General features: G+C 40.1%; 1 protein-coding gene across 2 annotated transcripts in view; it reads right to left on the bottom strand.

The window, feature by feature from the left end:
• Positions 1–22,311, bottom strand: part of E2F5 (E2F transcription factor 5) — a gene marked incomplete at its 5' end in the record, with an annotated part of 35,376 nt that overhangs the window by 5,498 nt on the left and 7,567 nt on the right. The window contains 3 exons of one of the 2 annotated variants that reach the window (XM_082858841.1): positions 904–950; positions 2,248–2,409; positions 3,302–3,411. In XM_082858841.1, coding sequence (XP_082714967.1) covers positions 904–950; positions 2,248–2,409; positions 3,302–3,411 — 319 coding nt within the window. The remainder of the gene's footprint in view (positions 1–903; positions 951–2,247; positions 2,410–3,301; positions 3,412–22,311) is intronic. The other variant, XM_082858840.1, reaches the window with a different exon arrangement.

Genomic DNA, 22,311 nt, shown 5'->3' with positions numbered 1-22,311 from the left:
TAGTTGAAGTATTTATACTACTTAAATGACTGGAGACACTAAAGATTAGGTATGATACAGTGAAATCTTAAGCTTAAGTGAACTTACTTTTGAAGCCAAATTCTACAGCAGTCTCTGCTGAGTTGAAGATTAAAAATACTTCCCCCTTTCTTTGAAAACTTGGGAAATATGATGGCAAAGTAGAGCAATAAGCCCACATATATTACCAACGTAATCTTAGATGAAAGTCAGATTCCACTTGGCAAGGTGTTCGGCAGATTATTTTTTGTATGTGCATGATACAAGACTGTCCTCTTTTAATAGGTCATGCACAATTAAATATAAATCTGTATGCAAAATTTCATTTTACTTGTATTATATATATTATGGAAATACAGCCCCCACCGCCCATTTTAGTTACTAATATATTGTCATCTTAAGGGGAAAACATGGAGGCTGGGGATGGAATAGGGTGAGGAATAATTTTCCTGATAATAAAATGGATAAACCTCACTCTGTCCTCATGCTTTCTTTGGGTTCCATTTGTGACCAGCACACTTGCTACATATATTTTCATAAACACTGCCAATGAGAACCGTGTTCTAGTTCAAGTTTAGTCATTGACTCTGTGATTCTGTGACTTTGAGGCTGTTGCTTAATCGCTGACTTAGGTGCCTCTCCCACACATAGTTTATACCTACTGATGTGGGCAATGAAGTGAAAGCAGGGAAAAGCAGTTACTGTCATGGAAACAGAAATGAAAGCAGCCTATCAACACATAGCACTGTAGAGTGAAACCCAAAAATGTCCACAAGTCCTGAAAATAATGACTTAGGGTGAGTGCATGGAGAATTTTGAATCACGTTACACTAAATAGGTTGATTACAGGAAGAATGTAAGAAAAAATTTACTAACAGTACTTACCATTAAAGCAATTACAGATGTCTTCATGAGTTACATAGGAAAATGTACTGTCATAGAGTTAAGGAAACAACATTTATATCAAGGTCTAGACATTTAAATTAAGATAATAAATCTGAAGGCCAAAATAAAATGACCAAATGCATGAAGGGGCTGTCACATATGGTCAGATGAAAAACAACACAAGTCTTCAGTCTGAAAAAGCAAAGACAATCACATAAAGGTCCATAAGAGAAGTGTCCATCCTTTGCTCTAAGAAGAAGCCACTTTTGATTTCTCTGTCATTGAGAACTCTTGGGAGAGAGATGGAAAACACATTCCTCATGGAGACAGGAGCTTCAGGGGGAAGGATATTGATGGGAAAAAGGATGCTCTCAGTGGGAGTGAAGAGCAACTATACAAGCCTCTGCATCGAGAATCTTCTTGGGTCATGGTTTGGGGAATTGGGAGTGGCCACAATCTTGGAAAGCAGTGCAGCAAAGTGCATGATCAACTAGTTCAATGCTTTTTGAATCTTGGGGTTCCACAAGGCACAGTTGAAGACCCCCATTATTATCAAACTGTTAAGGAGTTCTGATCATAGAAAGGAAATAACAAATGAGATCATGGACTTGTTCACCAAAGACAAGACAACACGAAAAATAAATTGTATACATTAGTCAAAAGTTCCTAAGAGGTGGTACAAGATAAATGTAGTTAAAATGTTCCATATGACTACAGGTAAGTTCACAAATCAAGAGAGTCACAGATATCTAAGAGAACACAATGACTATAAGAAACACATGGAGTATATCACTAATGATGTTTCCTCCCAGTACAATAGATACTCCAGCCTTGGAACCCCACCCTCCAGTCAATACTGTCTTTGGGTTCATGTTAGGCGGAATGTATCCTGGACTGATTGCAGGCCTATAATATTTCATTTTCAAACCAAAATTAATTTTTCAAAACTTTGAGAGCTGCTGAATTTTTACTACTTCAGAACACTGAATGATTTAAGTACAGAACAATGATTTAAGTATGTCTATGCTCTTAACAATGACTTCCAAATTCGTAGACCCCCTAAGCACACTTTAGCTAGCATGTTACGTCCTATCAATGGGTAGACTGAATGTAGGTGAATTTGTTTTTCTCAATGCAACACAGTAATGGTGCTAACTGATGCACTGTATAACTTAAAAAGGTAAAAATTTTAAAATATTAGTATAAATCAGAAGAATTATAAAATTAAAATGTTATATTCACTTGCAAAACTGAACTCTAAAAACACTAGAATAAAGTAACTGATCTTCAGACTGAAAGAATATGTAGATATTATGTATATGTATAGCGTATTTAAAAGGATATCTATTATTAATGGAGTCGTCCATCACATTTTTGATGCTTTGCTGTAGCCACAACTTCTGCTGATCAAGTTCTCTTTCCTTCAGTTCTAGATCTTCAATTTCGGCTTTAAGATATCTTAATCTATCTATGACTTCTTTAGTATTACAGCCAGCACCTACACCTCTTAAAAACATATGAGAATTAATATCCCCAGTATCAGACCCAGTTAAACATCACTTAATTTTTGTAGTAGTAAAACTCACTGAATATATTCAAGACAAAAATCTTTACACTCTTCTAAAAATCAAGCATTAAAATCCTTAGAAAATTTAAGCACCATATACCTCTGAATATGTTTGCTTAGACAATTTATTGCCAAGAACAACCAAAGTACACAAATTCTCAACATGTTCTAGTGTGCTTTTTGTCTTCTAGAAGGTCAGGCTGGTGACTGAGGCACCAGAGGATGTCAAAGTCAAATTGTCACACTGGAAGTCTCACTATATGGACTGAGATGCTGGTAAAACACATTATAACCTTTTAATATATTTTGGTGGGATTTTTGGCTAAGATAAACCAAAAAATTAAGGCTAAAGGGGACAAATTTGTGGAACAGAAAGTGTTTATCACACTCAAACATACAACAGTTAACAAATGACAACATGCATTTCAACTAACCATTATTTACAAAGTACATAATCCTGTGTATAAGACACAGTTCCTGTTTTCAAGGAGTTTATATTAGGCGGGCAGATAAATACTTAAGCAGAGAGGAATTAATAATACAAAGCAGTATGCAGTGTGTACCAAATGAGTAGCTTGAGGGAGAAAGTAAGATCTGAATTTTAAGAGTGTAAATTAAACAGTGGAGTGAGCAAGGGGACATCCCAACATAGAAGTGACACATACAGAAGCCCAAAGAGGTGTGTCCAGGGACACAGGTGGGGCTGGTGTGACTAGAGTAGATGGCTGAAATAGAGGCCTTCGGAGAGGCAAATGGTAGAAAGGTCAGATCTTACAGAGCACTGAGAAGAAAAACAAAGGTTTTAGAACAGAGTACTGGTTTGTAACTTACTTCCATTGTATACTATTTTTTGACTTTTTTTCAATTAGGTCAATTCCTTCCAAGACATTGGTGATATCATAAATTCTTCTCTTTTGCCTCACTGCCAAAGTATCTGCAGCCTGTTTAAAAAAAAAAAAAAGGAAAGAACAATGAAATAAATTACATTTCGTACTTTAAGGCCAAAAAGGCTTTGGTTATTAAGGTCACAGCATGAGAGCCCAATCCTAAATCTGACCCAGTCAGCTGCTTGGGTATGTGCAAATCAACCCTCAAACACTGAAAATACCAAAGAAATTATTCCATTTAAAAGCCAGCAGATGTTGGAATGGAAAAAAAAATGAAGAAGTCGTGACACAAAGCCCACAAAAATTAAAGAACACAATAAGAATACTTCATATCACCTTATGGGCTAATCCTGAAAAGGCACTGCTAATTGTCACTTCCTATCTTATTTCTCCGTTCATAAACAGTCTTGTCTAAAATCAGCCTTAATTACTTTTTAAAACTTTGAAAAATTATATGTCAGCAGCTTTTAAATAATGAAGTCAAGATACTTGGGGGAAAATTCTGAATTATACACACACTGTAATACCTTGAAATACACAGCCTGCATTTTTTAAACTCACAGTGAAAAGAGAGGAATGATCATGCCATCCCAACACAAAGCATAAAATCTACAAGAAATCAAAATCTATAGCACAAGGTTTTGGTACTAGCAAACACAAAAGCTTGGTAGTTTCACTCACATTAGGTAAGACCAATGAAAATAATTAATGCTGTCATGTCATGAATGAATTGAGGAATGCTGGACAGTTCTTCTAACTAGTTCTCACTCACATGTCTGACATTTGTTCCCCAATAGTACAAACAGAACCTCTAAGACGAGGTTACCTTATAGCTCTTTTTTCAGAATGGATTAGACAACAGACTATCTTGAATGTGGAGTCACATTTTAAGATTCATGGTAGTAATGAAAAAACACATTTATGTCCTTACTGACAATATTCAGTACATATGTACAAGATTTCGTTTCATATAGTTAGTTACCAACTACCCCAGGGCTTGTTTCCTTCCACAGGGGGTATGTGCAACCAACAGCAACTGCTGGCTTCACAGGCATGTGGAATCTGTAAGTGAAATATCGGTTCTATCAATCTAGTCGTTGTGTTACCAAAAATACCGGTTACTGTTGTCCAATCACACAGGTCTTCGGGAAGGGGATTCATACCTCAAACAGTGGACTAGGAGGGTAAGTAGGAAGTGGCAGAGAGAAGGAAGAACCAGAGCGAGAGGCTGTTTGAACCCCCAACTCTGACTAGAGTTTGGCTCCATCTCTTCTAGAAAACGAGCAAATGAAAAAGAGGACTAGGCATTGTTTCATTGATATCCTCTTCCTTGTATTTAGCAATTTCCTCTCTGTTTCACCTACCATCATAGAGTTTCTGTCCTTGAGTGTGAGGCTGTCTTTCTGAAGAGCAATCATCTACCGCAAAGCTAACTGTAAAATCTTAACTTGTGAATTAATGTCTCACTTCCCTCTTGAGAAGTAGCCCACAGCACTCCAAGCCAGCTCTGTGTTATCCGTAGCTACAGACTCACACACAAAAGCCGTCACAACCACAGCAACAGCTCACCAGGTAGGGTATTACAATATGTTTGTATGAACCAGATCACACAGCTATTCTAGGTCACTGGGCAAAGAGCCATGAAATCTCACTTTTAGCTCAAAATTTGTAAAAAAGTATCTCATTTATAATTTATTACTGCATAACAATTATAAAATTAAACACTTGATTTCCAAATCTAAGCATTATTTCTTAAATATCTTTCTATTTAAATATATATACATGACCAATATTAAAAAGGATCTCCGGGACTTCCGGGAAGATGGCGGAAGAGTAAGACGCGGAGATCACCTTCCTCTCCACAGATACACCAGAAATACATCTACGCGTGGAACAACTCCTACGGAGCACCTACTGAACGCTGGCAGAAGACCTCAGACCTCCCAAAAGGCAAGGAACCCCCCACGTACCTGGTTAGAGCAAAAGAAAAAAATAAACAGAGACAAAAGGATAGGGACGGGTCCTGTACCAGCGGGAGAGAGCTGTGAAGGAGGAAAAGTGTCCATATACTAGGAAGCCCCTTCGCGGGTGGAGACTTCGGGAGGCGGAGTGGGGGAGCTTGGGAGCCGCGGAGGAGAGCACAGCAACAGGGGTGCGGAGGGCAAAGCGGACAGATTCCAGCGCAGAGGATCGGGCCGACCGGCACTCACCAGCCGAGAGGCTTGTCTGCTCGCCCGCCGGGGCGGGCGGGACTGGGAGCTGAGGCTCCGGCTTTTGTCGGAGTGCTGGGAGAGGACTGAGGTTGGCGGCGTGAACACAGCCTGCAGGGCGCTGGTGCGCCGCGGCTGGCCGGGAGAGAGTCCGGGGAGGGGTCTGGACCTGCCGAAGAGGCAAGAGACTTTTACGTCCCTCTTTGTTTCCTGGTGCACGAGGAGGGGGGATTGGGAACGCTGCTTGGGAGAGCTCAGGGGACGGGCGCGAGCCGCGGCTAAGAGTGCGGAGCCCAGAGACGGACATGGGACGCTAAGGCCGCTGCTGCCGCTGCCAGGAGGCCTGTGTGCGAGCGCAGGTCACTAGCCACACGCCCTTCCGGGGAGCCTGTGCAGCCCGCCGCTACCGGGGTCCCGGGATCCGGGGACGGCTCCCCTGGGAGAGCGCACGGCGCGCCTCAGGCTGCAGCGTCACGCCGGCCTCTGCCGCTGTAGGCCCGCCCCGCACTCCGTGACCCTCCCTACCCCCCGGCCTGGGTGAGCCAGAGCCTCCGAATCAGCGGCTCCTTTAACCCCGTCCTGTCTGAGCAAAGAACAGATGCCCTCCGGCGACCTACACGCACAGGCGGGGCCAAATCCAAAACTGAGCCCCTGGGAACTGTGAGAACAAAGAAGAGAAAGGGAAATCTCTCCCAGCAGCCTCAGGAGCAGCGGATTAAAGCTCCACAATCAACTTGATGTACCCTGCATCTGTGGAATACATGAATAGACAACGAATCATCCCAAATTAAGGAGCCCTGTGGATGAAAGGCTCTTGGTGCTGCAGCCAGGACTCAGTGCTGTGCCTCTGAGGTGGGAGAGCCAACTTCAGGACACTGGTCCACAAGAGGCCTCCCAGCTGCACATAATATCAAACAGCAAAAATCTCCGAGAGATCTCCATCTCAACACCAGCACCCAGCTTCACTCAACGACCAGCAAGCTACAGTGCTGGACATCCTATGCCAAACAACTAGCAAGACAGGAACACAACCCCACCCATTAGCAGAGAGGCTGCCCAAAATCATAATAAGTCTACAGACACCCCAAAACACACCACCAGACGTGGACCTGCCCACCAGAAAGACAAGATCCAGCCTCATACACCAGAACACAGGCACTAGTACCCTCCACCAGGAAGCCTACACAACCCACTGAACCAACCTTATCCACTGGGGACAGACACAAAAAACAACAGGAACTATGAACCTTCAGCCTGCAAAAAAAAAAAAAAAAGGAGACCCCAAACACAGTAAGATAAGCAAAATGAAAAGACAGAAAAACACAGAGCAGATGAAGGAGCAAGATAAAAACCCACCAGACCTAACAAATGAAGAGGAAATAGGCAGTCTACCTGAAAAAGAATTCAGAATAATGATAGTAAGGTTGATCCGAAATCTTGGAGATAGAATGGACAATAGAATGGACAAATTGCAAGAATCAGTTAACAAGGACCTAGAAGAACTAAAGATGAAACAAGCAACGATGAACAACACAATAAATGAAATTAAAAGTACTCTAGATGGGATCAATAGCAGAATAACTGAGGCAGAAGAATGGATAAGTGACCTGGAAGATAAAATAGTGGAAATAACTACTGCAGAGCAGAATAAAGAAAAAAGAATGAAAAGAACTGAGGACAGTCTCAGAGACCTCTGGGACAACATTAAACGCACCAACATTCGAATTATAGGGGTTCCAGAAGAAGAAAAGAAAAAGAAAGGGACTGAGAAAATATTTGAAGAGATTATAGTTGAAAACTTCCCTAATATGGGAAAGGAAATAGTTAATCAAGTCCAGGAAGCACAGAGAGTCCCATACAGGATAAATCCAAGGAGAAATACGCCAAGACACATATTAATCAAACTGTCAAAAATTAAATACAAAGAAAACATATTAAAAGCAGCAAGGGAAAAACAACAAATAACACACAAGGGAATCCCCATAAGGTTAACAGCTGATCTTTCAGCAGAAACTCTGCAAGCCAGAAGGGAGTGGCAGGACATATTGAAAGTGTTGAAGGAGAAAAACCTGCAACCAAGATTACTCTACCCAGCAAGGATCTCATTCAGATTTGATGGAGAAATTAAAACCTTTACAGACAAGCAAAAGCTGAGAGAGTTCAGCACCACCAAACCAGCTCTACAACAACTGCTAAAGGAACTTCTCTAGGCAAGAAACACAAAAGAAGGAAAGGACCTACAATAACGAACCCAAAACAATTAAGAAAATGGGAATAGGAACACACATATCGATAATTACCTTAAATGTAAATGGACTAAATGCTCCCACCAAAAGACACAGATTGGCTGAATGGATACAAAAACAAGACCCATATATTTGCTGTCTACAAGAGACCCACTTCAGACCTAGAGACACATACAGACTGAAAGTAAGGGGATGGAAAAAGGTATTTCATGCAAATGGAAACCAAAAGAAAGCTGGAGTAGCAATTCTCATATCAGACAAAATAGACTTTAAAACAAAGACTATTAGAAGAGACAAAGAAGGACACTACATAATGATCAAGGGATCGATCCAAGAGGAAGATATAACAATTGTAAATATTTATGCACCCAACATAGGTGCACCTCAATACATAAGGCAAATACTGACAACCATAAAAGGGGAAATCGACAGTAACACATTCATAGTAGGGGACTTTAACACCCCACTTTCACCAATGGACAGATCATCCAAAATGAAAATAAATAAGGAAACACAAGCTTTAAATGATACATTAAACGAGATGGAGTTAATTGATATTTATAGGACATTCCATCCAAAAACAACAGAATACACATTTTTCTCAAGTGCTCATGGAACATTCTCCAGGATAGATCATATCTTGGGTCACAAATCAAGCCTTGGTAAATTTAAGAAAATTGAAATTGTATCAAGTATCTTTTCTGACCACAACGCCATGAGACTAGATATCAATTACAGGAAAAGATCTGTAAAAAATACAAACACATGGAGGCTAAACAATACACTACTTAATAATGAAGTGATCACTGAAGAAATCAAAGAGGAAATCAAAAAATACCTAGAAACAAATGACAATGGAGACACAACAACCCAATACCTGTGGGATGCAGCAAAAGCAGTTCTAAGGGGGAAGTTTATAGCAATACAAGCCCATCTTAAGAAGCAGGAAACATCTCGAATAAACAACCTAACCTTGCACCTCAAGCAATTAGAGAAAGAAGAACAAAAAAACCCCAAAGCTAGCAGAAGGAAAGAAATCATAAAAATCAGATCAGAAATAAATGAAAAAGAAATGAAGGAAACAATAGCAAAGATCAATAAAACTAAAAGCTGGTTCTTTGAGAAGATAAACAAAATAGATAAACCACTAGCCAGACTCATCAAGAAAAAAAGGGAGAAGACTCAAATCAATAGAATTAGAAATGAAAAAGGAGAGGTAACAACTGACACTGCAGAAATAAAAGAGATCATGAGAGATTACTACAAGCAACTCTATGCCAATAAAATGGACAATCTGGAAGAAATGGACAAATTCTTAGAAATGCACAACCTGCCAAGACTGAATCAGGAAGAAATAGAAAATATGAACAGACCAATCACAAGCACTGAAATTGAAACTGTTATTAAAAATCTTCCAACAAAGAAAAGCCCAGGACCAGATGGCTTCACAGGCGAATTCTATCAAACATTTAGAGAAGAGCTAACACCTATCCTTCTCAAACTCTTCCAAAATATAGCAGAGGGAGGAACACTCCCAAACTCCTTCTACGAGGCCACCATCACCTTGATACCAAAACCAGACAAGGATGTCACAAAGAAAGAAAACTACAGGCCAATATCACTGATGAACATAGATGCAAAAATCCTCAACAAAATACTAGCAAACAGAATCCAACAGCACATTAAAAGGATCATACACCATGATCAAGTGGGGTTTATTCCAGGAATGCAAGGATTCTTCAATATACGCAAATCTATCAATGTGATAAACCATATTAACAAACTGAAGGAGAAAAACCATATGATCATCTCAATAGATGCAGAGAAAGCTTTTGACAAAATTCAACACCCATTTATGATAAAAACCCTGCAGAAAGTAGGCATAGAGGGAACTTTCCTCAACATAATAAAGGCCATATATGACAAGCCCACAGCAAACATCATCCTCAATGGTGAAAAACTGAAAGCATTTCCACTAAGATCAGGAACAAGACAAGGTTGCCCACTCTCACCACTCTTATTCAACATAGTTTTGGAAGTTTTAGCCACAGCAATCAGAGAAGAAAAGGAAATAAAAGGAATCCAAATTGGAAAAGAAGAAGTAAAGCTGTCACTGTTTGCAGATGACATGATCCTATACATAGAGAACCCTAAAGATGCTACCAGAAAACTACTAGAGCTAATCAATGAATTTGGTAAAGTGGCAGGATACAAAATTAATGCACAGAAATCTCTGGCATTCCTATATACTAATGATGAAAAATCTGAAAGTGAAATCAAGAAAACACTCCCATTTACCATTGCAACAAAAAGAATAAAATATCTAGGAATAAACCTACCTAAGGAGACAAAAGATCTGTATGCAGAAAATTATAAGACACGGATGAAAGAAATCAAAGATGATACAAATAGATGGAGAGATATACCATGTTCTTGGATTGGAAGAATCAACATTGTGAAAATGACTCTACTACCCAAAGCAATCTATAGATTCAATGCAATCCCTATCAAACTACCACTGGCATTTTTCACAGAACTAGAACAAAAAATTTTGCAATTTGTATGGAAACACAAAAGACCCCGAATAGCCAAAGCAATCTTGAGAACGAAAGAAGGAACTGGAGGAATCAGGCTCCCAGACTTCAGACTATACTACAAAGCTACAGTTATCAAGACGGTATGGTACTGGCACAAAAACAGAAAGATAGATCAATGGAACAGGAAAGAAAGCCCAGAGATAAACCCACGCACATATGGTCACCTTATCTTTGACAAAGGAGGCAGAAATGTACAGTGGAGAAAGGACAGCCTCTTCAATAAGTGGTGCTGGGAAAACTGGACAGCTACATTTAAAAGTATGAAATTAGATCACTCCCTAACACCATACACAAAAATAAGCTCAAAATGGATTAAAGACCTAAATGTAAGGCCAGAAACTATCAAACTCTTAGAGGAAAACATAGGTAGAACACTCTATGACATAAATCACAGCAAGGTCCTTTTTGACCCACCTCCTAGAGAAATGGAAATAAAAGCAAGAGTAAACAAATGGGACCTAATGAAGCTTAAAAGCTTTTGCGCAGCAAAGGAAACCATAAAGAAGACCAAAAGACAACCCTCAGAATGGGAGAAAATATTTGCAAATGAAGCAACTGACAAAGGATTGATCTCCAAAATTTATAAGCAGCTCATGCAGCTTAATAACAAAAAAACAAACAACCCAATCCAAAAGTGGGCAGAAGACCTAAATAGACATTTCTCCAAAGAAGATATACAGAGTGCCAACAAACACATGAAAGAATGCTCAACATCACTAATCATGAGAGAAATGCAAATCAAAACTACAATGAGATATCATCTCACACCAGTCAGAATGGCCATCATCAAAAAATCTAGAAACAATAAATGCTGGAGAGGGTGTGGAGAAAAGGGAACCCTCTTACACTGTTGGTGGGAATGTAAATTGATACAGCCACTGTGGAGAACAGTATGGAGGTTCCTTAAAAAGCTACAAATAGAACTACCATATGACCCAGCAATCCCACTACTGGGCATATACCCTGAGAAAACCATAATTCAAAAAGAGTCATGTACCAAAATGTTCATTGCAGCTCTATTTACAATAGCCCAGAGATGGAAACAACCTAAGTGTCCATCATCGGATGAATGGATAAAGAAGATGTGGCACATATATACAATGGAATATTACTCAGCCATAAAAAGAGACGAAATTGAGCTATTTGTAATGAGGTGGATAGACCTAGAGTCTGTCATACAGAGTGAAGTAAGTCAGAAAGAGAGAGACAAATACCGTATGCTAACACATATATATGGAATTTAAAAAAAAAAAAGTCATGAAAAACCTAGGGGTGAAACAGGAATAAAGACACAGACTTACTAGAGAATGGACTTGAGGCTATGGGGAGGGGGAAGGGTAAACGGTGACAAAGCGATAAAGAGGCATGGACATATATACACTACCAAATGTAAGGTAGATAACTAGTGGGAAGCAGCCGCATAGCACAGGGAGATCAGCTCGGTGCTTTGTGACCGCCTGGAGTGGTGGGATAGGGAGGGTGGGAGGGAGGGAGACGCAAGCGGGAAGAGATATGGGAATATATGTATATATATAACTGATTCATTTTGTTGTGAAGCTGAAACTAACATACCATTGTAAAGCAATTATACTCCAATAAAGATGTTAAAAAAAAAAAAGACACTTGTGAAAATTAAAAGAAATCATGTAATTTAAAAAAAAAAAAAAAAAAAGGATCTCCAGGAAGCTTTTATTTTAGCAGCCGCATCATCCTTCTGAAGTCAGGTTCTGGAGCTAGGCACACCACGATCCAACCCCAGCCCTGCCACTTCCTGTCTTCAGTTGGCTTCAAACTCATTAAACTTCACTTCCTTTTTGGAAAATGGATAACAACACATGCTGAATTGTGGGGATTAAACTGAATAATCTTAGCACAGTGTCTGCTGCATAATTTAAATATTGGTAAGTAACTGCCTCATCATCAAATACAGGTTGAAACAAGAGATCGTGGGTAAGTTAGAGTTTGCATGTATACGAACCTATCATATTTTATGTAGTGTTTTTAAAAGTTGCGTGTGAATTCTTAAAGTTTTATTAAGTAATCCAAGACCTTTGTACTTAATAAAATCATACAATGAATCACCACCACCTTCATTCATTCGTTCAGCACTCACGGGGTGCCAGGCTCATCTGGGTCTTAAGGATACAGTGGTGACAGAATGAAGTAGCCCACAGCACTCCCTCTTTTGAGGTCAGGGAGTTAATAATGTACAAATAATTATGTTAGGAGGAATGCATGTAGGAAGGTGCTATATTTAACAGGATTTTCAGAGAAGAGCTCCCTGATAAGGCGACATTTGAACGGAATGAAGTGACCCCTGGGAACACCTGGCAGTAAGTGCAAAGGCTCTGAAGTGGGAGATGCTTAGGTCCTTCAAGAAAAGGCGGGCAGGCCAGTGTGGCCAGAATAGTGATTGAGAGGGAAAATGGGAAGGGGGTGTGTAACAAGAGGAGGAAGAAAGGGGAAGGGGAAGAGAGACAGGGAGACAAAGATGATAACCTGGAAGAGGTAGCAAGGGGCCAGATCACTGGGGTCTTGCAGGACACTGTAAAGACTTCAGCTTTTACCCCCAGTAAAACAGAAAGTCACTGGAAGGCTCTGAGCACATAATGATTTGGCTCCACATTTTCAAAGGTTCTCTCGGGCTGCTCTGGATGAAAGAAAAGAAGCCAGTGAGAAAGCAATGGCAATAATCCATTCAAGAGATGGCCATGGCTTGGGGGAGGGGGTAGCTGTGGAGATTGTGAGAAGTGGTGAGATTCAGGATCTGTATTTTTTAGAGCTTTTTAAAATTTTTTTACAGCTTTATTGGATTATAATTTGTAATTGCTTTACAACATTGTGTTTGTTTCTGCTGTACAACAAAGTGAATCAGCTATATGTATACACATATCCCCCCACTCTTGAGCCTCTCTCCCACCCTCCCCATCCCACCCCTCTAGGTCGTCTCAAAGCACCGAGCTAATCTCTCTGTGCTATACAGCAGCTTCCCACTAGCTATCTGTTTTACACATGATAGGGTACATATGTCAATGCTACTCTCTCAATTCGTCCCAGCCTCCCCTTCCCCCACTGTGTCCACAAGTCGGTTCTCTACGTCAGTGTCTCTATTCCTGCCCTGCCACTAGGTTCATCAGTACCATTTTTCTAGATTCCATATATATGCATTAATATATGGTATTTAGGATCTATTTTTAAGGTACAGCAAGCAGGCGATCCTGAGAAAGGAATCAAGAGTAACTCCTTGGCTTTTGACATGAGCAACTGGAGATGAGGAAGGTTGCAGGAGGAATAGGTTTGGGACACTGAAAATCAGGAACACGGCTTTGGACATGTTGACTTCCAGGGGGGAGAAATCAAGAAGGCCACTGGACATTGGGAGTGTGTGGGTTAGGGGAGAAGTCTAAGCTAGAGATACAAATTCAGAAGCCATCAGTAAAGAAGACATTTTAGGACCCTGGATGGAACCTACTGGATTCACCTAGGAGGTGAGCATAGAAGGAGAAGATGTCTAAGGGCCAACCCTGGGGTTCGCCAGTATTTAAGATCCGAGAAATGAGGGGCAACCTGCCACTGAAGTAAGAGAAGTAGGAAGAGTGGGGTCTTGGAAGCCAAGGGAAGAGTGTAAGAAAGAGTGACCATGTTAAGTATCGCTGGCAGGGAGACCTGATTCACTGAGACCTGATCCATGGATTAGACTTTGGAAAGATCACGAGTGACCTTGGTCGGCGCCGTTTTGACAGAGTGGTGGAGTAGAAAGCCTTCATGGAGAGATTCCAGGACAGAATGGAAGGAAAGCTGGAGTGGACAGCTCTTCTGAAGATTTCTGCTGCAAAGAGGAACAGAAATGGGGCAGTAGATATAGGGAATTGTGGGGTTTCCCCAGGAAGTTTTTTTTTTCCCTTCATTTCTCTTTTCTTTTAAAGGTGGAGCAATTTCAACATGCGAGTATGCTGATAGGAATGAGCCAGTAAAGGGGGAGGAGGGATAATTCATGATGCAGGAGAGAGAAGGGGCAACCAATAAAGAAACAGCAGTAAGTAGGCAAGGGGGGATGTGAATCAGACTAGCTGAGGATCAGCCTTACATAATAAGAGGGCATATTAATAACTGAAGCTCATCAGAGTGCCCAAGTGCAGCTGTGGGTACGATAGTAGACAAGGTAAGGGGAGAGGTTAGACACTTCCTTCTGGTTGCTTTTTTTTTCTCATCAGTGGAGGTGGGAGTGGAGGAGTGAAGGGGGAGGGGGGTTTAGTGGTTGAGAGGAGAAGTGTGAAATCCTCATCTAGGAAAGCCAGAGAATAAGTAATGTAGAAGGAATGCTGGACCTCACTATGGTCCTGTTCAAGTTAGTGGTCCTGAATTTAAAGTGAGAGCCATCAGAATCACTGTGCATTTTCCTGCTGCCCTGCAGAAAGGCTGGGGTGTTGTCAAGGGACAGGCAGAGAACAAAATGGGTGCATCCTCATCCCATGCTGGCACTGTGGCTGTTGAATGCACATGAGTATGCATCAAATTTACTTTAAAAGTTTACATTTATTATTCTAGGACCTGACCTATATAGCCATAGGGAAGCATCCATTAGATGCTCACTTTTTCAGGAAAAACAAACATAACCCTCTGAAAGACATAGATCTCCCCTCCAAATATTAAACTCTTTTCTAAAAATATGTCACCAATAGTGAACAAACTGATATCCACAGGTGGAACAAAATTAAAACTTGTGATGCTTTTAAGAGGTGGACAAGTCAAATAAAACCTAAGAGCTGAGAGGGATCACATATAAGTGCTAAAAAGGGCTTTAAGAATTTTCTGGCCCCACCCCTTCACTTGAACAAATGAGTCCACTAAGACCAGTGTTAATTCTGGGAGGGAGAGAAATTATGTGGTAGCTTTATTTGGGTTAGGATTAGTTGCGGCTCATTTGCTCAAGGATGTTCTTCCGGTGCAGCCTGATGCTTCATTCAAAAGGGCTGACATAAACACAGTAACTCTGGAAACATCCTGTCTTTCAGGTTCTCCATCTGTAAAGCAGGTACTTTACTCTCTTCCAGGACAACAACTGTTGACACACGTGCACTCAATGTCTTAGCTACTGTGCTACAGAGACTAACGTTACAGTGAGGAGGGGCACATCCAAAAATCAAAATTGTGCCATACAAACACTACAAGGGACTTTCCTGGTGGCCCAGTGGTTAACACTCTGCGCTTCCACTGCAGGGGGCACAGGTTTGATCCCTGGTCGGGGAACTAAGATCCCGCATGCTGCACGGCATGGTAAAAAAAAAAAAAAAAAAAAAAAACCACTACAAAACATCAGTTAGTTATATACACATGCATACAGACATGCCCAAGTGATGGGATCCTGAATATAAGGTGGAAGGACCCCAGGTAATACACCAAGGTTGCCTATGAAATATTTTAATGAGAATTTAAAAAAAACTGTGCTCGATGGTATGTTGCTTTATCTCATGGTAAGATTACTAGCTAATTTCAAACACTGTTAAAGATAATTGAGATGTAGAATGTTTGATTTCAACCCACAGTTAAGAAGAACCATTTATAAGCCAGTAATTGGATAATTGTGTAATAGGATCTTTCAAAGATGTTATCTAACTTAATGCTCACAACTGCTTTGTAAAGTAGGTATCATTCTCCCTGTTTTATAGGAAACAGACTCAGAAGGCTAATGAATAATCAGGTGGAATCTGGCATTAATTATATATTCATGAAATAAATTTGTGGCAAAACATTTTCAAATGGACTTCTATTATTTTAAAAGACTGGTGGACCGTCATAAGTTCCCAAGCTGTACAAATGCACTGAGTAGCAATTCGAGTACCACTAGTCTGCAGGTGGTTCCATCTAGAGTGTATAAAATGGTCTGAAAAGGCAGAAAGATCTTCATTTCCACTTATTTATTTATTCAAAAATAATAACCAGTAACAAAAAAACTGTAAGCATGTCTAAGTCTTCGGGACCATGGCTAACACCTGGCAGAATGAGCATGAAAAAATGAAACAGTCCTGTAAAGTAGAGACAAAGTGTTATAGGAGACTGAAAAAAGAGAGATTACTGGAGGTGGGGGCAAAACAGGAAAGAGTTCCTGGAGGAGGCTGCTGTGTGCTTTCAATGCATCTGTAGAGGATGTTACATCAGGAAGGAAATTAAATACCCCAAAAATAAATAACTTACTTTAAGGCTACAAAGGGCTTCCTCCAGAAGCAGCGCTAAGCACACAAGTGTTTTAATGAGTAAACCTCCCCCGAAGAAATCTCTCCTAAAAAAATCTGCAGTGCTTTCACTACCTCAAACTAACTACTACTCTGTATGATATTTCTAAGTGTATAAGCTTTAAATTTGTTCTAATTCTTAAATTTTTTTAATAAACTCTGCATAAGCTTTTGAAAAGAAACTTCATTTGTACTGCCTTACTCAAGTCACCCAAGATTTCTCAAAAGAAAAAAGAAGACACTTGATAAAATATCTATTTAAGTAGGAAAAGCCTGCTGAAACTCAGCTCTAGAGATTGCTTGCCTAAGTCCCCAAATGCATGCTTTGTAATTCTCATATGTGTTAAGTTTCTAAAACAGGAGCAAAATTAAGCATGCATCTGCTATTCTACCACTGGGATTTATTTGTATCTGCACATTTTCTATCATCCTGATGGTTAGAAGTTAGGAACCAAAGAAGTGACACAGAAGTTAGGAACACGGGCTAGCCTGTAAGATAACAGTTAAGATACTGTTGTTGTGAAGATTAAATGAGTATATTTGAAACACTTACGAGAGTGCCTCATACATCACGAGTATTACATTCGTGTTAGCCATTATCACTATTATAGATCCAATTTCTCACCTATAGTAAGAAAACATTGTTCTTTGAAAAGTGTATCATGGAACGTAACAGACCACATTTACTTACTTATCTGGTGTAACTCACTAACTGTAACACTTCAGAACACAGTCAAGCACAATGAAGTAGGAAAAAGGGCTTCTGCAGAAGCAAAAATAGATATAAAAAGGTATGTTTTATTACTCAAATAGTTCACGCCATTTGGATCCTATTTACTCCTTCTCTTCTATGATTCCTAACAGTGGGGATATTTAATTTCAACATCCACGAGAAAACTGGAAGTACCATCTGGGACACTGGCGAGGTACCTAAGCAGCAATCAAGGGATGTGGCAGAAATTATAGCAAGGATAAAAAACTCACTAAGCAGACAAAGCTGAGGTCACTGGACACGGCAGTAATCCAACATACTTAGAAAAGCTTTGAGGTTATCACCTCCAAAGGATACAAAAAATCATATTCATCATGACTATCCCAAGTTACCAAAAGAATAAAATCAAGCACAAAGACATGTGTAATGCATTTTGGAAAATTTTCAAACCAAAATGGTTAAATGTTCTTTTATAAGAAATAATGTTATTAATAGACATAAACCCTTAGGTAATCAGAAAACTCAGCTATGGACAAAATCTCATTATCTAAAGGATAAACAACGGTTTCAGAATACCTGGACTTGTCATTATCAAGAAGAATATACTAGTCAGATGTGGATTTTAAAATAAATCCAAAAATCTCAAAGGGATTACAGTTGAATGTGACCAATGACTGAGTTAAACTCAATTTTCAGGTCAACTTCCTTCACAACTGTGACCAGCGGCCTATTCTGAAAACTGATTAAACCCCCCCAAATAACTGGGGCATCTCTGTCTCAAACACACATACACACACCCACACAGACACGCATATGTATATACATCAAAATGTCAAAAATTTCCTTCACCAAGAACTTCTAAATGTCAAATCTATAGAAGAAATAAAAATGAAAAGATAAAGATTTGACTATCTCAATAATTAAAACTCAGTAAAAGAAAGTATGAAGACCATGAATTAAAACATGGACAAAAGATAAATTTCACACCAAAAATTTGTTAACATTCTTGAAAAAGTTTTCAAACTTTTAATGAGTTAGCAAAAGAATAATAAAGAAATGCAAATTTAGGGCTTCCCTGGTGGCGCAGTGGTTGAGAGTCTGCCTGCCGATGCAGGGGACACGGGTTCGTGTCCCGGTCCGGGAAGATCCCATATGCCGCGGAGCGGCTGGGCCCATGAGCCATGGCCGCTGAGCCTGCGAGTCCGGAGCCTGTGCTCCGCAACGGGTGAGGCCACAACACTGAGAGGCCCGTGTACCAAAAAAAAAAAAAAAAAAAGAAATGCAAATTGAAACAATGAAAATATACGTCTACACAGAGAATTGTACCTGAATATTCATAAAAGCCCAAAATTGGGAGCAGCAGGTGAATGGATAAGCAAAGTGTACTATATCCACAAAACGAAATACCAATCAGGGACAGAAAGGAATGAACTATTGGTACAGGTAACAATGGGCGTGAATCTCCAAAACATCATGCTGAGTGAAAGAAGCTAAACCCAGAGCACATACTGTATGAGTGCATTACCATGAAACTTTAGCAAAGGTCGTTTTAATCCATGGAAAAGAAAACAGAGCAATGCTTGCTTGGCGGGGTGGGGAGGCTGGAGTTTGGCTGGGAGAAGGCAAAAGGGAGCTGTTTTGGGTGATGGAAATGTTACACATCTGGTTGTAGTGGTGGTTACAGGTACAAGCATTTGTCAAAACTCACCGAACTGTACAGTTAAAATGGGAGCATTTAATGGGTGGAAATTATGCCTTTACAAAGTTGACTTAAAAAACAGAGATACTGTTATTCATCACCTTTCAAATTTGTAGAATATGAAAACATCAGAATACCCAATATTGATTCATTCTATCTATCCATCACTTATCTAACAAACACCTGGAAACAGCACTTACTATGTGCCGGGTACTGTTTAAGTGTTTTAAAAGTAAAAACTCACTTTAGCCATTCCTATAATGATAATCACATGAGATAGATACTACTATTGTCACCATTTTTGCAAAAGAGGAAAGTGAAGCTCAGTAACTTGTCCAAGGCCACCGAAATGGTATGGTAAAGTCAGGATGTGAACCCGGGGTGTATGCTTTTAGCCGTTGCAAAATGCTATTTCTGATGTGGTGAGGTAGCTGGTCATGATTATATGCTGCTAGTGGAGTATAAGTACCATCTTTTTGTAAAGCAATTTGGCAACATCCATCAAAGGTTTTACATTTTTATGATCCTTTGATCTAGTAATTCTTTAGTATAGATTATCAGAAGCAGAAATAATTTAAAAATGTCTAAATGCCAAAAATGTTTCCTGGACCTCTGTTGCTAAATCCAGTGGATGCTACAAAGTCTTGCATCCTCTGCAGCACTTGACTCTGGTTCTCTCCTTCCTAAAGCACTGTTCCCTGGCCTTGCTGTCACCACAACCCATAGGTTCTTCCTCCTCAGTCTCGGGCTGTTTCTTCTCAAGTCTCCTTTTTCTCTGCTGTTCCTGAACTGAGTGTTGGCCCAACTTCCATTCTTACTCCTCTTTCCACTCTAAACCTTCTCCCTTACATACCTCATAAACCAATCATTTCCAGATCAAACTGGTAGCCCTGGTCTTCTTCTTGGGCTCCAGATTCATAATTCCCACAGGCTGCCAAATATCTACTCAAGGATGGCCTATAGGCGTCTCATGCATGCCCAGAACTGAACTTCCCTTTCCTCCAAATTCCTTTCCTCTTTTCGTAATTCCTAAGTGAAAACCACCACCATCCACTCAGTTGACCACGCCATGACCTGGCAGTCATCCATGATTCCTTTTCCTATAGACTCAGCAACCAAGTTCTGTCACTTCTACAATGAAACATCTTATCTCCCCACTTCTTTATATTTCCACTGCTCTACCTTAGTTCAAGCCTGTAATCTTGCCTAAATTACAACCTTGTTCTCTAAATTCAACAGTCATCTAATTTATAGCTTTGCAAATGTACCATTTCTTTCTCTGGCCTCATGGCTCTGGCACTTGCTGTCTTGCTGGGAATGCCTTTTCATCTAATGCAAATCTGATCACATCCATTCTATTTGTCGAAAGCTTACAACAGACTGGCTGGATCAGTACTGGTAACACACAAGACACAGTCCCTCGCCTCACAGAGCACTTGGTCTAGAAGGGCACACAGGCAAATAAATAAATGAAGAAACAATCCCATCTTGTGATAAGGGGTATTAAGGAAAAGAACAGATAACGGAGCAACAGAATAAACGGGAATCAACTTCAGCCACTTTAGATTAAGAGGAAGAGTCAGGAGATGCATCTGCATCAGTTTCCTATGGCTGCTGTCAAAATTATCACAAATTTAGTGACTTAAAACAACACAAATTTATTATCTTATAGTTCGGTAAATCAGAAGTCCAAAACGAGTCTCACTGAGTTTGGATCAAGGTAAGGGCGTGTTCCTTCTGGATGCCCCAGCTTCTAGAGTCTGCAGCATTCCTTGGCTAGTGGTTCCTTTCCTCGAGCAATGGTCGGGCCAAGTCCTTCCATACTGCCATCTCTCTGGCCCTCTCTCTTCTGCTTCCCTCTTCCACTTTTAAAGACCCTTATAATTATCATAATTCAGAAAAACCTCCCCATCTTAACGTCAGCTGATTAGCAACTTTAACCTTAATTCCCCTTAACTGAACAGATTCATAGGTCCCAGGAATTAGGCCATGGGTATCTTTCGGGAGTCATATTCTACCTACCAAGCATCTAAGACAAGGAAACATTTAAACTGAGACCAGAGGGTTTAGAGAAATGGCCAGTCAAGTAAGGGAGAGAGTGTCTGTGTGTGTGTGTGTGTGTGTGTGTGTGTGTGTAAATGTGCTCCAGGCAGAAGGAAAGCCCTGTGCAGCAGCCATAAGGTGGAGAGCAGAGGGTGTGTGAAGCATTAGAAGAACTGGAGCCATGGAAGGGGCGAGTGTGCGAGAAGAAGGGAAGGACTCCCAGAAGAGACAGGGTCCTATAGGCACTGGATGTTGTTCTAAGTAGAGGAGCAACACGACCTTAAATTCTTAAATTTTACATATATCAATGTCACCTGACTTTTTGAGTCCCTTAGTCCCAGCTCCACTCTCACTGCTCCCTGGAGCCGTCAATGGCTCCCACATCACCGGTCACCAGGGCTCAGCAGGTGCTTCCATACCACCTTACAGTGTGAAAGTGTCCAACTCCCATTTCCCTCACTTTTCCCCACAACCATAAGCTGTAAGCTACTAAAGGAAGGGGCTAGGGCACACATTGGTTAAGTTATATTTATTGAATGAGATAGAACAAAACCTAGAAACAACTAATACATTACCAACCTAAAACAATGGTGAATTCTGGATAATATGATAGATCTAAGTTGAGGCCCTCACAATTTATGTTTATAATTTGGGAAAATAAAAGTTTGATCTCAGCTATGAAAAGGTGTAACAAATTGGGAAAATACTGAAAATTGAAAATAGTGGCTCTCTTGGGGTGGTGGCATACTGGGTAATTTTTATTCTGGACTATATTAATTTTTTCCAAGTTTTCTACTATTTGTATGCTATTTCAACAGATATATTTTAAGTTTAAAAAGGTAAATCAGAAAAACATACCCTCCCTTGTACAAACATATTAAGTTTAAGACATAAAGGGAGACTCATGGACTAATAATTGGGGAAAGTTAGCCTTAAATGGCAAAATCTAAAAGAAATGTATTTATAAGAAATATTTACCATGTCAATACTTACCATACTCAAGAAATGGCATAACATAATACATACATCCAGACAAATGGACATGTGATTCACACTGAGAGGCACTATTTAAACACTGACTTTTATGATTCATCCCTAGATTATAATCTCATTCTTAAAAATATCAGTTTATACCATTGAGTGCACTTGATATTAAGGTAGACATTCTCTGGAAATTAGTACTTTCACTCCTGATTTCTTCCTCTTCTCCTTTG

The sequence above is a fragment of the Leucopleurus acutus genome (genome assembly GCF_964270905.1).
Source record: "Leucopleurus acutus genome assembly, chromosome: 17".
Taxonomy (NCBI): Eukaryota; Metazoa; Chordata; class Mammalia; order Artiodactyla; family Delphinidae; genus Leucopleurus; species Leucopleurus acutus.
The sequence above is the reverse complement of the archived record's forward strand: the minus strand, read 5'-3'. Positions and strand labels throughout refer to the sequence as shown.